The 17,714-nt window shown below is 42.6% G+C and overlaps 1 protein-coding gene across 1 annotated transcript in view; it reads right to left on the reverse strand.

Moving 5' to 3' along the window:
• The window catches only part of ADAM19 (ADAM metallopeptidase domain 19), a 38,071-nt gene that overhangs the window by 3,232 nt on the left and 17,125 nt on the right, over window positions 1-17,714 (reverse strand). Inside the window, exons 6-22 of the mRNA XM_085317958.1 lie at window positions 16,785-16,977; window positions 16,160-16,225; window positions 14,748-14,819; window positions 13,968-14,134; window positions 12,684-12,768; window positions 12,302-12,441; window positions 10,530-10,707; window positions 9,756-9,845; window positions 8,148-8,343; window positions 7,316-7,424; window positions 6,549-6,753; window positions 5,913-5,993; window positions 4,581-4,689; window positions 4,344-4,479; window positions 4,048-4,114; window positions 3,352-3,567; window positions 260-406 (exon numbers count right to left, since the gene is read on the reverse strand). Coding sequence (XP_085174084.1) covers window positions 260-406; window positions 3,352-3,567; window positions 4,048-4,114; window positions 4,344-4,479; window positions 4,581-4,689; window positions 5,913-5,993; window positions 6,549-6,753; window positions 7,316-7,424; window positions 8,148-8,343; window positions 9,756-9,845; window positions 10,530-10,707; window positions 12,302-12,441; window positions 12,684-12,768; window positions 13,968-14,134; window positions 14,748-14,819; window positions 16,160-16,225; window positions 16,785-16,977 — 2,257 coding nt within the window. The remainder of the gene's footprint in view (window positions 1-259; window positions 407-3,351; window positions 3,568-4,047; window positions 4,115-4,343; window positions 4,480-4,580; window positions 4,690-5,912; window positions 5,994-6,548; window positions 6,754-7,315; window positions 7,425-8,147; window positions 8,344-9,755; window positions 9,846-10,529; window positions 10,708-12,301; window positions 12,442-12,683; window positions 12,769-13,967; window positions 14,135-14,747; window positions 14,820-16,159; window positions 16,226-16,784; window positions 16,978-17,714) is intronic.

Consider the following 17,714-nt stretch of genomic DNA (forward strand, 5'->3'; position numbering starts at 1 on the left):
GTTATTCTGCAGAATTAGGGTCAGATACTTTGTTTAACCTAGTATATACTTAATAGGTATTTTTAAAAAAAAGAGAGAGAGAGAAGAGAAGTCCCCACAATAAAGCGAATCAACTCAACAACCCTTCCACGTCCATTAGCCATGACTGTGCATGAAGGTGTTTCACAATGCGATAGCAAAGTTACTCTCTTTGGGGTAGTTTTGTTTCCTGGTGGTGTGAGGATGCTGCCATACTCTGTGTCACCATGTATCAGCCTACCTCTGTTGCTGGATAGAGTTGTCCTGGTTTTCTCCCATGAGCTGGGGGCAGGGGAATTGCAGGGCCATCCCCTGGCCGGGTTCTGGGTCTGGCTGGGACGGGGTTAGCTGGCAAAGCTCTTTGGGGTGGCCGGGGCCTAGAAATATCCTAAGAAAGAAAGAAACAGATGTGAATTTTCATCCAAAACAGCTATCTAACCTGAAAGCAGAGTTAATATTTGCACCTACTTCACATAGTGTGAGGTTTAAAGTATGGATACAGGTCCTTCAGACCTCCTGGGTTTGTTCTTTTGGGGAGCCTGAGACAGCAGGCAGGGTAGGCTGCTCCTCACCTCTAGGYCTCCAGTCTGCAGGTAGCCTCAGTAACGTTACCATCTGAGGACTGCCTGGAGGTGAACATGGTGAACAACAGGAGAGAACTTACAGGCTGGGCAGGAGTCCCTATTAAAATTCAGCTTGTAGCATTTCTCCCCGTGACAAAAGACTGAAGAGACAAAGGCAAAAAAACAAACTGCCTAATAACTTAACAAAAATCTGTCCTTGAAGCAGACTAGGAGCACAGGTAACTGTGGCTATTGCTTGCCACATTATGCAGGTGACATGGGGATTTTGACATCTAGAGATTTTTTTTATCCACAGAGGTTTTTGACCCTTTGTTGAGGCTGGACAGCCTTAGCCTGCTGGGTAGCTGGCTTCAAACCAGGCTTCAAACCAAGGTAACACAGCTATCTTGCCCTGACTCTTAAATGGAGCTGCAGATTGAAAGCATGATACATCCCCCTTACTATGGATCCAGAAGTTTGATGAGCACTGATTTTTTCAAGGAAAAGGGAAGTTATGTTCTATTGCTTCTCAGTTATCCAGCTCATCAACGCATTTGAGGTTGGAGCGAGTTGCCCGTACATATGCTCCCTTACATGACTGCACACAAAAAGCGTGCAAACGCCATGTTCATATAYGTGTGGTGTGCTTACACAACCATACACACACACACCTCTGCATCTGCCTACCATCAATTACTGCTTTGTTTGTGCACACAGCTGTCCCTAGTGGGATACTCTGAGCATTATATTTTCCATTTGYCTAATGAATTTCAGTGTAAAGCATGCCCCTGGGGAGAAGGAAGTACTAACTGTCTGTTGTTGCTTAGTTTCTGTGCTAAGTCATTGGTTTACAGGTGTTGATTTAATAAACACAGCTGCATTCAGAAATTGGAGGGCACCCAAAAACCCTGCAGTCTCCTTAGAATATGTGCAAATGTGATGCTCAATGGCTACTTCAGCTGATGCTTGGGGATCTATCACTCCCCCAGGACCCTGCCTCTGTGGCTGCAGAAGTGACAAGACAGACAAAGTCCTACTGAGGGCAGGGTCTAAGGAGCACCAATAGGAGCAGCAAGGGAGTGAATCTGGCAGATAGTACAACTGTCTAGGAAGATACTGACACGGGCAAACAGCGAAACTAATGACTTCCTGTGTATCATCTAGATCTCATGGCTCTTTTCCAGCCCAGAAATGGTAAGGATTCTTTTGGAAATCCGAGAGCAAGTGTCTAGGATGTCTAACTGATATAAAGAGAGTGGATGTGTTGGAGAGGGACCTCAGTGAAGATAGTGGAGAACTTGTCAAAAACAGCTGGGAAGGATATCTACCCCTTATTGATTAGACTCTGCTTCCTGCTTTTGTTTTGATTTTCTTTCCTGTTCCCTGTTCACAGGAACAATGGAGCTAGAAACAAACCCTATTCACTAAAACACCTTGTGGTTGTTTTCCCTTATACCCTTTATATGCGGTTGTTTTACTTTATGCCTGGGAGCTAGCCGGCTGCTGTCCTCTGCAACATGTGCCTTTTCCTTCTGGGCTGGCACTGACCTAATAAAACTGGTTGAGAAATTTTTGGTAAATAGAGTTTAGGTCAGAACAGACTGATTTACAATCTTTTTCATAATAACGTGAGGGGTTTTTTTACTAAGCTTAAAATAAAATATCTAGTGAGGGAAATAGATCAACACTCCCTTTCCTTATAACCCTGAAGGTAACCTGGTGGTTAGGACACTCATGTATGATGGGTCACTCTCAGTTAAGTCTTATGCTTCCCATGCAACATGTTAAACATCCAATTTTTGTTCTCCAGCAATTTGAAAAGAACATTTGGTCCACATATTTTTTGTGAAACAACATTTCTGTTTGCTGCTGATACTGACAAAAGGACTTTCAAAGAACTGTAAATAGTTTCAAAGCAAGAGTTTGTATTGATTTGAGAAAAAGAAACACCTCTGATGTGCCTGAGGCTCAGTTATCATTGCAAAAAACTGCTGCTGTAGTCCAGGCATGGCCAGTACACAGCACATCTCTGTGTAGGGTTCATGTCCAAGGAATGGAGATTCTGTATTCAGCACTGAACATTTACTGGTAATCTCAGAAGGACTTGTTTCCAGACAATAAAATACATGCAAAAGGTAAGAAGAGCYATGCTATGCTTGTTTGGTGGAAAATGTGTGCACTCGCATCCAACAGTCATTATCAGCTACAGTATAAAGCAAGGAGGACCACTCATAATTGTCCTACTGAGAGTTGTCCAGACAGGTTGTGGAATCCCCATCCTTGGAGATGTTCAAAAGCCGTCTGGACAAGCTCTGGGGCAACCTGCTCTAGGTGATCCTGCTTGAGCAGGGGGGTTGGACTAGGTGATCTGTAAAGATCCTTTCCAACCTCAGTTATTCTGGGATTCTGTGGTTTTCAGAGGTGTTGTAAATGCTGGGGAACCAGGTGGTGCAGCTCAGCTCATTCATGCCCTCTTTCCCATTAGGATACAAAGCTAAGATTAAATCAGAGCAGAACAGCACTGAACCGCTGGAGGAAGGGGAGTCCCTCTCATAGAGCTGCTGTTTCCAACTCAGTGTTGTCTATCTGGACTTAATCCTGCTCAGGGACAGCCCAAATGCATGACCAGGCACTGGGGACAGTCTTGGCTGCACATGATGCCTTTGAGCACACCTATGCTGCAATCAGGGTTAAATAGGCTTCACCATCCTCACTCGGGACAAACTCCCTGATCAAACTGCATCTGTGGGACAGCACAGTGTCTTCCTACCTGAGAGACTGGAGGTTTGGGAGCAGGAGGTGCTGGCCTGCTTGGAGGYGTCCTTCTGGCGATGTCCTTCGCAACGACTTGATGCACCGGCCGTGAGGGTTTCCCAACACCACAGCTGGAGCCAGTGGAGAAAGTAGGTGGCTGCTGTGTATTTATTTGGAGTCCTGGAGCTTGCTGGGGAGGAGGTTTTGATGGGATTTCAGGGAAACCAATAGCCTGTGTAGAAGACCCACAGATTCCAGGGTTTAGTTATTTCTGCCACCTTTTTAATTCTCTGCCACACTTCTAAGATTCACAAAATCACAAAATACTGGCTAAAACCTGTATATTAYGTAAATCTTGTAGGCCCTAATTAAATAGTCTGAGGCAATTTGGGATCATGAGACAAAAATAGGAGTAAAAAGAACAAAGTCAGGTAGTAGGGCTGTAAGTAAAGCTTGCAAGTAAATCCACATTTTGCAGTTTCTACATTCCTGAGAKCAGGATATGTCAGAACAGAATCTATCTGGAGAAACAAGTGCCCATACAAGCTCATCAACTCCTGCATTTAAGGACTTTCAGCCAGGAGGCACATCTGCATTTTCCCCATCATCTGAAAAAGCCATCCTCTAATTACAAAGTGAGAGGGAACCAAATCCCACTTAGCAGGGCAACTGCATCTCTCCCTAGCGAGGGGTAAGGTGACGTTGCCTCTACCTTCCTCTGTTCCTGAGGGGTTTTCAGCTTGAAGGCAGGGTTTGCGTGGCCGCTTCCAGAGGTATCGCTGACAATCAGAGAAATAAAAGGGAAGAGCAAATGTTATTTCCTTAATATACTTTCTCCTTTTTCTTTCCTACAATTTAACAGAACAGTTACTTAAAAAATTAGAAGTAAATATTGACTATACCAACAAGCCTATTTAATTGTATTCTAATAGCTCTTGCATTTTTTCTTCTGTTTTGACATTGAAAGGGGTGGATGGAAGAAAACAAAGTACAGCTCTGATTACTTACCTGAACTGTGGAGTCTTCTTTAGAGAACAGATAACAAATTTATTCCGGCATTTCAGACAGTAAAATAGAAACATGATTCCAATGAGAAGGAGAATGAGAGCCAGGATTGCTAGTGTTATCACTAGCACTGAAAAGCCTGAGGACAAGAAAGTATAGTTAGTCAAATGGAAACTCTCTGCTCCCAACCTAACCCAAGGCTTTCTGAAGTGCCACCAAGATAAAATTGGTTCCCCTCACCTTCTGATACTGGGGGGCCACTGTCCAAGCTTCCTCCCATCCCCTCCTTGTTGCAAAATGGGGGAGCCCATCCCGGGTTGCAGTGGCAGTTCTTGTTGTTATTGCAAACCTGGAATAGGAAGACTCAGAGAGCTTAGCACCAGGTCCTAAAGAATTTGCAGGCTAAACAAACAAACAAACAACCCCCCCCCAAATCCAAATATTTGGTAGATAAAAAGCTTCACAGGACACTGATCAACACAAACTAGGAGATAAGTGCTGTTTCCTTTTCCAGGGGTGAAAGTGCTTATTATTTCCTTGGAAATTCTCCCTCTCTCCACAAGACAAGGATGCTTGTGCTGATGGGCCACCAAACCAGGAGAAAAGCAATATTTAAAAATTATTTTCCTTTCTTTATATCCATACTCTGAAAGACAGGATTCTCTCCTTCCATATAGGGAAGATTTCTTACTGCAGAGCTTTATTGCCTGGCTCTGTGCCAAAGGATCCTCCATGTTTTAYGCTTTAGGCAACCCCTGGAGCAGTTGCAGCTCTACCCTGCCAGTGAGGAGCCTGGAACAGACCATAATTTATGATGTTCAGAGAAGCCCTAACTTTGAAGGGGGCTGGCATGCTCATCACTTGAGTGCATCCCCTAACCTCCCCGATCAGGGATGTCCCGCGCTAATTGTAGTATTTAATTTGATTCTGTGTAACAGTTGTTGATCACATGCTACAGCCTCATGGACCACAAGTGAGAAAGTAGACYGGAAGGACAAGTGGGGTGAGTCCCTCTCTGTACTGCGGGTGCTACAGGGCTTCCAAGCTGCCAAAGGCCTATGTGCTTCTCCAATGCCTACACTAGACCATGGAGATGAAAAGATGCTGATGTTTTATGCTGGAAATATTAACAGAAGAGCTAAACATTCTTAGCAGCCTCCTCTTTCCACCTCCTGGACAAACAGCAGAGCACAGTTTGAGATAAACTGTTCTAAATGAGACTTTTCAGTATGTTTTTCCCTTAAGAAATCTTATTTCTTGGATTGAATATAAACTGGGTCCAGAGGATTTTTCTGTCAGATTATTTCTTCTTGCTCCTCATTCATTGCCATTCATCCCTTCCTTTGGATCTTCTCTGTCTCTCTAATCCCCTACCAGAAGCAAAATCTTATGTTAAAGTAATATTCATGGAGCAGGAAATACGTCAAACATGAAAGGGAGGTGCAAATTAGTGTTTAAGAAGCAGAACTCAGAAGCAAATGTAAGAGTAGTATCAGAACTGAGCTGAAAAACTATCCACAGATAGTTCACCCTACCTCAGCCTGAAGTGGATATAAAAAAGAAAATACCTACTCCATGCCCATGGCACTTCTTGTTACAGCTTTCTGATTCAAAGATGATGGATGTATTCTGGCAGCGTCCCTCAAAGCAAACCTGCAGAGAAAGATTGGGGTTATGGGCTACTTTATCGTCTTGTTTTATTTTGTGTTTTGAGGCTCCCAGAGATCTCAGCAATACAGGTAATACCATGGACAGAACAGAGGGCCATAAAGTTAATGGTGTTTCCTGAGCAAATATTTAATCATCCCGTAACTCCCAGACAAAACACATCAGAGAGAGGAATGGGAGCTCAAAAGTCAATAGCTTAGTCAAACTCATGTAGCAAGTCAGTAGGGGACCTCTTAGGTGCCTTGACCTCTAATTGTGTGGCTCCCCTCTAAACTAGAGGGCTTCAGCTTACAAAACTCAAACTTAGGATCAGCCCTGGGCTTCACAGGGCAAAGAGTTAAGGTATGGCCTTTGGTGCATGTTCTTCCAACACTTGTCAGAAGCCTCTATTAAGTTAATTTTCTAACATACATAAAAATCCCCTATAAAGGGGGACATCAGAAATGGACATCAGAAATGAATGGCTTAATAGCCACAGGAGGATAACCAGGTGGGATACCTTGAACTTCYCCAAACCATTATGGGCAAGACTGTACCTACATGATGGCTCCCACATTTTGTTCCTGTCAACACCAAGCCAGGGTCCAGCATCTCCTTCTCTTCACTCTCAGATCTGTACACATGGGTCCCACGGCACCTCAGCTGCATCCTCTCCATATGGATAGTTGTGTCTATGGCAACTGCATTGGACTGCAGTGGCTTGGAAGCAGAGCTCTGGCACTGGATCTTYCCACATTTAGCATCTCTAATTTTGAAAGAAAGGCTAAAGTGAATGTTTCTGGCCTGGTAAATGTTCTGCAGACATCTGCAGCTCTATATGTAAATTAAAGCAACAATACTGAGTCACTGCTCAACAGAAAAAAAGGCAAACACATCCCATGAACGCTGCCAGGCAGTACTGTTTGATGGGTACTAATGGTGCCATATGMCTGTTCCCATTGGGTAGGCCAGACTCAACAAAATCATAGAGAAGACAAAAAAGTAATTGTCTCAGTAGTGTGCTAGAAAGCCACATTTGAGCTTACAGAYTTGAAAATCCTATTTTATGCTGGAATTAAAAAAATATCAACTAGTTGTTTTAAAATGCAAGAGGCAGGGGAAATGATAAACTTAATGCTTCCGTTGTAGGGATTCTAAATCCTAGTAGGATGTAACTGATTTTGCAGGAGGCAGAGAAAGGGAGTGAAATGAGYGCATGACTTGGTTTTATCTCCTGGCCCATAAATTTGTAGTATAGAATGTAGTATAGATATGTAGAAATATCAGTTCCCCAACTAGCAATTCTTGACTGTCAGTCTGCTTTCTACCTCACATCACACTTCCTGTAGTTGCCATTGATGTCTTTCCCGCAGTTCCCGTAGATGTCTCCAGCAGCATTAACGTTCTCAAAGCAGGTGTCCGGTGCTGGCCTTGCGCCTGCGTGGGAGAGACTCACATGACTGATTCCTACAGAGGCTGGCAGCCCCTCTCACCCCACTCCAACCACTTGGTTGCTCTTTTTCTGGGAAACAGTGAGCATGGGAATTTTTTTCTGTCTCCTCCAAGCAAGCACAGTAGGAGAAAGCTCTCCTTAGGCTTCATCATCAATAACGGCTATGCAAATGGGTGGCATGCTGAGCAGTGCTAGCACTCTCTGATTGTCACCTGCTAACACGCAGAAAGCACAGCTCGCAGTGGGCTTCCTCTCACTTCACTTAGCTCCTGCTTGGCCTTGTGGTGAGGTCAAAGTCCTGATGCTCACAACACCATGGTTCATCCTTCTGGAGATCTAAGATATCACAAGCTATTGCATGGGACCCTAAATAAAGTTGGCTTTTCTCGGACACCTCTGAGAAAAGTTCTAGGGATATAGTACGGTATAATAGATGGCACCTTGTCCAGTCTAGGAGACCTAAGTTTAATCTTTGATTTGCTGCTGCTGTCCTGTGACTGCTCCCATGCCATATCCCTCCTATTTCATCTCCTTTGTCAATTTAGGCTGAAGCTCTTCAGACTTTGTCCCATATCATGACGGCACCATGCACAAACACTCTACAGTTCCAAGGTGTTATTGTCATACATAGAGTGAATGATAGCAGGATGCCACATAATATTGGCTGTTCAAAAGACAGTATGTTTCYTTGCAAGAAGTGTGCTTACCAGGCCCCCACAGCTGCACGCACTGGTCTTTATAAGTGAGACACATGCCACTGTAGCAATATGCCTTTCCTCCTTCACAGGAAGTCCCATCAATTTGGTATGAGTTGGGCGGGCAAAATGGTGACTCTCCAGTGCAGTATTCYGGGAGGTCACAAAGTCCTGATCTTTCCCTGCAGAGAGTTCCTGGAGACATCAGCTGAAAGGATGCAAAAAGAAAAAACAGAATTATTGGTTGGCTTCTTGATGGTTTCATGTCTGCACAATGTTTCCGTGCAGATAAGGAAAACARTCTTGCATTCATCTCTTCACCATTTCATCTTAGGTTTTTTGAGGTCAGCAGTGATCCAAATGACACTGTAATTTCATTAACTGGGAGAGCTGTGTAGAATCAAATTAGTGGCTAAGTCRCTTCCTAGATAAGGATGAGATGATGCACAGAAAATAAGGCTGACAAATCTGAAGGGGATACTGCTCAATCTTCCACTGCCCTAGGGCAGGATCTGATTTACCTAAACAATTTTTGACAGTTGTGTAATCTATTCTCAGAAACCTCCCTGCTTGGGAAGTCTGTTTCAGATTTGTCTGCTAGAGACACTTTCCTAATATCTAATTTATATCTCCCTTGCTACAAATTTAATTCTTATCTTGTCCACCCTCAAGATGGAGAACAGAAAGACATTGCACAGTTACATGTAGCAGATTATCCTTTCTTGAGAAAGGGGWGAGGATTTCAGGAAATCCAGAGGATTTCAGGAAACCTGCTGATTTTCACATACTCAAGATAGGTTGATAAGAGCATGCAGTCAATGTGCATACATAAAAAGGAGCTGAAGAGGTAATGTGTGCCTATGTTTATTTTTGAGAGAATTTGTAGCTAAAGCTTGAAATCTTCGGCTCCAAAATCAGGAAAACCTTTTCACAAATTCTAGTGATACAAAAGCACTGTGCAAACTACAGACTGGTCCTTGCACCTGTGCTACTCCACACAGTTACAACTTGGGGATCATAGATCTGACCTACCCCYTTCTCTGTGCCAACGCACGGAAAGAGTTAAACCTACGGAACWATTTGGCCCAGCCTCCCTTTAGAAAGCCAAGGGATAAAATGATAGTTGTCACACACATGCATCCTTCTTTGCTAACGTTTTTTCAGCAAGCACCTGGGCAAAAAGAAATTCATCCTCATTCCAGAGAAGACGGTTAGGAGCAAAGATAGCATCCAGCCTAATTCTAAGAGGAAGTGTTCACTCTAAAAGCACTGTATAGATATCCTGTAGAGCCAAATGAGAGAAATATGATTCACCCCATCCTATGCTGTTTAAGAAGTAGCATGACTTCACTCCAGCAGCATTTACTGTTCATCCTAGGTTATAATGGGAATCAAAACAACTAGTTTAAATTAGACAGCCAGAGTTAGAAAAAAAGGGTCCCATTGGTATGATCACACTCACAGCTGTTGTTCATAAAAATCAGACCACATTGCTTGGAGGTAGCAAGCTAAACTATGTGTTTGGCTACATTTGCTCCCCTTTTGCCTCTATCTTTCAGTCTCACGCTTCCACTACCCTGTTATTCCCTCTCTTCTTTTAGAAAAACCCAGAGCGCTCACCTTACACTGCTGGCAGCAGCTGCCATGGGCACACTCAGCACCCAGCTTCAGTGAGCAGTTGTTGGCATTGCAGCAGGGGTTATTGCACTCCTGAAAGACAGTGAGATGCAGCAGAGTTAGAAAGCAGATGTTCAAGTTGTGCCAGGTGACCATCCAGGTGTGCAGGTGAACCTAATCTGTTCTTGTACATGATGAGTTACATTTGAATACAGTATCATCCTTCCTTCTCCAATATGTTCATTACACCCAGCATGTGCCAGATTACACTACTGCATAGTTGTACCCTCTATTAAATACACTGGATAGGCTAGGTCGTGCTCATCACTTGTGGTGAATTTGAGCTGCTGGWTCCAGCTCCTTTTTGTCTTGATTAGTCAAAATGTGGATAACATGGAAAAGTAAGATGAGATTCTAACAGAAGCATCATCCTTATCAAGAATATAGTTGTAGTTAAAGCAAAGTTAAAGACATACAAAAATACAACGTGCAAGAAGATCTTTTTTTTTAATGATACTGTCATTGCCTGTATTGAATCACAGATTACACCATCCCTGAATTCTGGGATGCATAGAACTAGGCACTGTAAATTTAGCTAAACATGRTACTTTACAACCTTGATTTACATTGCAATACATTTACATGCACAGCAGGTGTGCATATCTCCTGCACAAACCAAAGCTGTTTATGTATCCCATAATATTATTTGTAGAGTATGCAACAAAAATCATTGTGTCCCAGCTAAACCCCAAATGTTTGGATCTAAACAAATATTACCTCCACCTCTCCACAGTCACATTCCTCCCCCTCTTCCAAGTAGCCATTTCCACATTTCTTCCCACCATACATTTTTTTGGTATCCGGCATGTTGGAGAGACACATCCCTCCACCAGACTGCAGATACTTCTCCAGCTCTTTTCTATTGCACTGGTTGAACACCTTGGGGAACGGGTGCCTGAATATGGACAGGTATAGAAAAACATCATGACAGAACTGGGCAATGATTTAGAGTACAAAAATACGAGCACATGCAAGTACTGACAAGTGCCAAAGGGCACTGCTCCTTCAAGCAGATTGTGATTTTACGTGCCTATTCAAAATCAAATCCATCTTGTATCCGGACTGCATTTGGAAATGAGGTCTACTAATAGAAGGGCTTTAAAAAAAAAAAAAAAAAAAAAAAAAAAAAACTTTCTTGAAACAAAATGTGAACTTTGACAGCTTAAAAGTATGGCAGTCCTTACCTGCTCATTATTAAAGTTGTGGCCTATGTGCAGCTCTGCTAGAACAACTCTGACTGTGAATAACTGCTTGTGAATTTAACTGATAAAAAGTGTTTCATTTTTCCTATCTCTTGTCTCATTACAATAGGTTTGAATATTTTCTTTTACATGGATTATGAATTTTGTTTGCTATAGTGCTTGAATTTGAACTCTGTTCATGATCATGCATGCATATAGATATATTACATGTTACATGTTCTATATACATGCCAATATATGTTCACTTTTCGCATGAAAATTTTTCCTTACTTGTAGGAAATCATTGACATAAAAGGAAGACATTTTAGGGAAATGATTTTGTAAAAATCTGCTAAAAGCCCAAACAGTAAGGCTTGAGGAAAGGCATGCGGCTTTAAGTGAATGGGTTTGGCATTTTTACGTGACTGAAATATGGAAGCTGTTGTGGTTCCTCATGCAAAATGAGCTCAGGAATCCCTGTGGGTTTCCACAGATGCTCTTCRCTTCCCCTTTCTCTCAAAGCCAGTTTTCCTTCCCCTTTAAATGCAGGCTTTTAGTTGTTCACTGAAGTCTAGCAGAATTCTTAAGACAATAAGCAATGAATGGAACAATTATCATGTCTCCTGACTTAGAAATCTATCCCTATTGCTGTGCCTTTTAACAAAAGCAGTCTTTTCCAGGAGCAATCCTCTTCCCCTCTTTAGCACATTCTATTGCACATTGTCTTTTGCAGGAGATGCTTTAGAGACCATATCACCTATCTGTACATTTCACGTGCAACACARTAATGAAACCCGCTTAAACCTCTACAAGCAAAGTCAACGTACCAGGACATGTTCAGGTCACGTTTTGTTTCTCCGTGCTTGCAAGCAGTTAGCACCTCAGGCTTTGGAGAGGTGCATGCATGTACGCAGTGGAAGTTGTGAGCCTGGTTTGGGGTGACAAATTGTTTGGTAGAACACAGGAGGAAGTGGGAACTCAGAGATGTGGGGTTAGAGGGGTCCTCAAGACAGGTGCTCAGGACAGATTTTCCTTTTTACCAGATAGTTTAGAGGTCCACTTCTAAATGCTGCCAGGTCTCCTCATTATCTAAGCCCAGCCTCAGGCATAAGTTTAGATGAGAATTTACCAGACTGCTGCTGATAAATGAGCTAGGGTTTGCCCAGCAGTAGTTTCTCTATAAATACACTGGCCATAACAGGCAGCAACAGATCCATGTTCATTCTGCATTTCTAGCTTTTACTTTCTCAAGCCTCTTGTAATGAAGCCCTTTGCTTTTCCCAGGAAGACCCTGTGAAATGGACTCACCCAGTTGCAGAAGCCATGATGCAGCCTCCATCCTCAGCACTGGTTGTGCAGCAGCCAGCTGAATCATGATTCATGCCAAAATTGTGTCCCATCTCATGGGCAATGGTAGCAGCAACACCAATGGCATTGTCAGAGTGATCCTGCGCAAAGTCAAAAAGGTGCATCAGCATTTTACCCATGCCAGTCCTGACCTCAGTCAAGTATTTGGTACTTCTCATTGCTACATGCAGAAAATATCAACTGAAGGTATTCCTGCCTCTAAGCAGGCAAGMTAGAGGCCTTCATGGGAAACGTTTTTTTTCCTAGGTTTTAGGAGGCATTTATACTATGTATTATTTGCCGCTGACCAGAAGCATCTTATCAGGTATTAGCAATGACTTACCATGTTTACTCCTCCTGACTGGAAATCAGAGCACATGGCCATCACAGGAGCTAACCCAACCGTGGTACCTTGGAATGGAACACCCCTAAAAACAACCCAGAAAGACCATGAAGTGGCACCGAGGATCYTGAGAAGCTGAGGCAGAGGAATAAATGCATCCTTTAACCCACGGCTCTATACATGTACAGAATGTCAGGTGAATACATTTTCTTTAGCGACATTTACAAGTACAGGGCCTTACAGCAGAGTTGCAAGTCTTAATACCTATTTTTCTTGGATTAGTATTTTGCTTCATGAACCAACCAGCCAATCTTATTTTTCATGAAAGTCTAGTGCCAAAAAGCGCCCCTCTGAGCTTTGGAACAAACACAGAAAAGATTATTTCTGGATCATTAATTGGATACTATTTGCAAATACTTAATTTACCTATTTTCCAGCTTGGGATTCAGGGACATGACAGAGTGACAGACAATACCTTCACGGTGCAGCCAGCGTGGCTCCCACCTGGCAAGCTGCAATTCTGCACAGTTCCTGATGGGATATCTGAACTATCTTAACTGGGAGCCCTGGAAATAGTGCTGAGTTATAGTGCAGTATGAGACTGGCAAAATACCCTGATCAAGGTGAAATACAATAATGTTACAGGGAGAACACAAGTGAAAAGGTATTTTATCTCTAAATTTTGCTCCTACATGCTCCTTCTCTGACTCACCACTATTTACTGGTGGATGAATTGTCATGGAAGAGGCAAAGAGGTCTATGAGTTGCTGCAGATTTTTCTTCTAATGACATCTGCATTGCTGGCCATAGCTACTGCACCTAATGAGATCAGTAGGATGAGTCTCACACCATCAGTCAGATCCTACCATCGTGTCCCCCATGTCTCAGCAGGATGAGCTGGGAATTAATGCCTCCTATCAAGTGCACAGTTCSCCTTTACAGATCCTCCCTTTAGTTCAGATTTTCATGAAGTTGTACAAGAAAATGAAAGGGTAAAAGTGTATGTGCAGTTGCTTTTGATACACACACACATACGCTAGCTGCACTTAATTTTTGATTCTGATACACATTTTGATGCGTATGAGTTGAGATCGCAGCGTAGCCTGGGACTTGCACTTTTCCTAAAGGGATTGTGCTCTGAAAGTCAGAACTTTCCAGGCTGAGCAGTCATTACATAAATCTGCCACACCAAATCTTAGAACAATATTGATTACATATTGATTTCCCACCCAATCAACCAATCCACTTGGCAGAAATAGATTATTTCAGGAAAAATAAACCTACGTAATTAGTTGGGCATTATCATGCTTTCTGTACACTCTCTCCTTGCTACTCCAAGCCAGAAAAGATCTCAGGGTGGAGTAGGGATTCTCAGTTACATCACATTTATTCCTGTGACTCCAAATCTCCAGCCCCACCAAGGCAATTCGGATATTCAGGGATCTGTAAAACTAAAAGATATARAAGAAGAAAGAGATGACAAACTGAGTACCAGTAAGTAATGCTTGTTTTACAGCATTTTAAACCAAGTCTATGAACACTGCTGGATGCTTCTACAAACACACATGTCCAGGGAAGATGTTCTCTCTCGAAATACATTACAACTTAAACAGCCTCTGCTCTGGAAGTAGAGCACCACGTGCAAGCCTAAATTGGACTGGACTAGAGATCCTGAGCTTTCATTTTTTTAATGAATGGCAGAGATAAAATTTCCAGAAAAACAAATATTAGAGGCTCTCTCTGTCATTCTTCAGATATGTCAAACTTGGCCTTTGTCAAAAAATAAAAAAGAGGGAGAGAATTTAGGGAATATAATTAATAYGGAAAGGTATTAAAATACAGGGATGCTCCTGTTGACTCCTCAGTAAGGAGCAGAGACTCCCACCCCCGCGTTGTCCCTGATGTTCAAATAACAGAATTGTTTGGGAAACGTTCTCGATTCCTCAAATCTGATAAGAACTACATTGTTCTCTCTCCCAAGGCAATCTTCCTCTGTCACGATTAATTCTCTTAATTCATGATTTTGACTTTTCTTTCCTCTGTTCATGGACACCTGGATCTCACCTTATCTACATAATTAGCCGCCTCCACTAATTTAAGCCGTGTTTCTTCAATGTTGAAGCGATGCTTCTGAAACTGAACAAAATAAACATGTCAGGCTGCACAAGGACAACTAGGAAGAGCTGAAATTCATTAAACCAAGTCACATTATTCTGGGAATAAGAAAGTAACTCTCAGGTGAAGTCCACAAGCCTTCCTTCATTTCACATCTGACTATAAGCCTATATGAACATGTCGATATTCATAATTCCTCACTGGCATCACACCGAGGTGATGTGGAGCGATATTAGTAACTGAATGGAGCAACTCAAACTCACCCTAAGTCAAATCACCCAGAGTCTGGGGCTGACAAAAAACCAACAAATTTATCAAGTAAAATGTACAATAACATCACTTCATGTCTGAGATCACAGCTGCCAGAGACAGCAAAGACAATACATTTCACTAACACAAAAAGAACGAATTTGTTTATTTAAATCACCTGATAATTAATGAATAAATTTTAGCAAACAGCATTTGATTCAAAGAATTAAGTTGCAAAATGTTTACATTTTTGTTAAATACACTGTGAAACCTGCAAAACCTGGGATTTTTCTGCTGGGGAGGGAGAGAAAGTAAGGACAGTTTACAACTATTACTGCAAGAGTGTCTACCCAGCTTATCTAGTGAAATGGTGACAAATAGCTGGCAATTGCCAATTAGATTTAACATTTTCTCATAGTTTCCTTAGTATCCTGCTGATACTAAGAAGAACGAAACAGGTTCTGCCTYTGTTCAGAGTAAATTATAACCTGAAGCACTACATGGCTTTCACCATTTGAGTTTCAAGTTGTAAATTATGGATAGGACCAGCCTAACTCCAGTCTGTGCTGGTGATTAGATGATCAATAAAATATTAACAGTTAGCACTGTCAGTAGGTACCTCTGTTGTGAAGGCCTAATTTACCATCTTAGAGCAGAGTTACCTTCTCTTGGTTACCTTCTCTAGAGACAAAGTGTAGAGGTAGAATTAAATCATTCCTGAAAACCCCAAGTCACCCTAGGCTGAAAGTAACCTCTCCTGCCATCAACTAGGACACTATGGCAGGGACCAAAGGCTCCTGAATGCTCATGGAAGAGGCGGGAGTTTTCAGTTACGGATCACTGGCACTTCGGGAGGTAAGAATTGAGCCCCAACCCTAATCCTTCATCCAAATCACAATTTACATCACTTCCCTGAGCAACAGCTAGCATAGTGACTGGTGGTGGTGGAGGGGTCCTGGCTGCTGGGACAGACGTGACTCAGACTCCCAGCTTTCTCGATGGCTGTGGAGATGGCAAAATAAAATAACTCCAGCTTCGGTTGCCCTCCACCTGCCTGGGATGTCAGCTCTGGGCACATGCATAGCTGCTGTAAACATGATCTTTTTTCTTACCTCTGCATAATCAGCTACRAGCAGAAGTTCCACATATTTTGTACCCTGCAAAGTCTCACGCTTCACCTGTGGCAGCAAAAACACCAGTTATTTCCCCAATATTCCCCAATAAACTCTTTGCAAAACATATGTGAAGGTCATTTTCCACAGTTTGTTTTTCCCTAGCCATTCACTCCACCCCATCACCACATAGACCTCGAGAAGAGATTGAGCTATAGCAATGCAGTATTGCAAGCCAGTTTAGCTACTGCAATTGCCCGTGGCCATGTCCTTAGCCCACACCACTTATGATTAGCTTAARMYWKYKCAAGAGGGTTGAAGACAGGTTTGTYCAACCCTCACCTATTAGATGCACAAACCTGTGCAGGAACAGGTTCAGCTGAGCTGGTGCTCTTACTTGCTCTGCTGCCATGACCCAAACTCACATGCTACTCAGCGCTTATTTAGCTTCGCTGCTGGAGCCACTGTTTGGCAACCAGCTTGCTACAAACCTTCCTTAGATATCTTCTTTCCTTTCCCTTTCTGAGACGTGATCCCAGAGAGCAGCAGGCTCCTTGGGCTCAGTGGTGGGAAACGTGGAGCACCCCGTACAGCCTCCCAGCACCCTCATCTAAGCCCTGCTCACCCTGTGATAAGCAGGTGCCTCCTCAGGGGGGAAGCCCCTAAGCCAGTCTCCAGCGATGGCCTCAGTGCCCTGGTAGCCACAGGCTCCTCTCCACAACGTCAGGTCTTCCAGCCTATAGACCAAGTGCTCGTTCTGCCTGTTGTGGACTGGCTCTAGGACGTAGCTGGAATTGTGGCTCAGTACGATGAGTCCTCTGTTGAGATGGGAGTCAACGAGAGGGAAGGTCACTGACTGTTACAGTGAGAGGAGGCAAATCTTTCCTCTGCTACATGATTCCTGGCTGAACCTGGCAGGTCACTTATCTTTACCAGGCCTTTCAGCTCACTTAAAAAAATWAAATAAATAAATAAATARATAGATAAATAGAGTAATACTTTCAGCTCAGAGTGGGGAGTCACTGAGCTTGCATATATTAAAATATATTTAAATAGACTCAGACGTTCAATACAGAGGCTATTGGAGCAGGTACTGTAATAGTGCAAATTAACCTGARAAGTATTGATTTCTTTAAAGCACAACTTTTTCTTTCAGGGCTGAGGGGAGAGTGAAGGCTTTTCAGCTGATTGAAGAACCTTGTTTTTAATAGAACTAGTATAATAAAAAAYGTGAAGGCTTTGCTTTTCAATGGAAAGACATGGGTCTTTGTTGCCTCCTTCATAGATTTTTAATTCCTGTCTCCTTTTACTTTTCCGTCTCTCAATTTTATAGTAGGAAAAAAAGGAAAGAAAATAAAAATGTCCACATGAATGAGTAACGGGGGGCACCACAACCCAGGTATTTTCTTCTTTTGWTCCATCTCTTGAAAAGAAAGACTGTGTAACAAATTTAAAATTAAGAATCCATTTTTTACTTTTCTTCTCTCTCAGAAAATACCATTTTTGACTACTTCTAGTCAGCAATCAAAATCATAATTATATGTTTYGCTATTTA

The sequence above is a fragment of the Rhea americana genome, unplaced genomic scaffold, assembly GCF_003343005.1.
Source record: "Rhea americana isolate MKP2758 unplaced genomic scaffold, rheAme1 scaffold_51, whole genome shotgun sequence".
NCBI lineage: Eukaryota > Metazoa > Chordata > Aves > Rheiformes > Rheidae > Rhea > Rhea americana.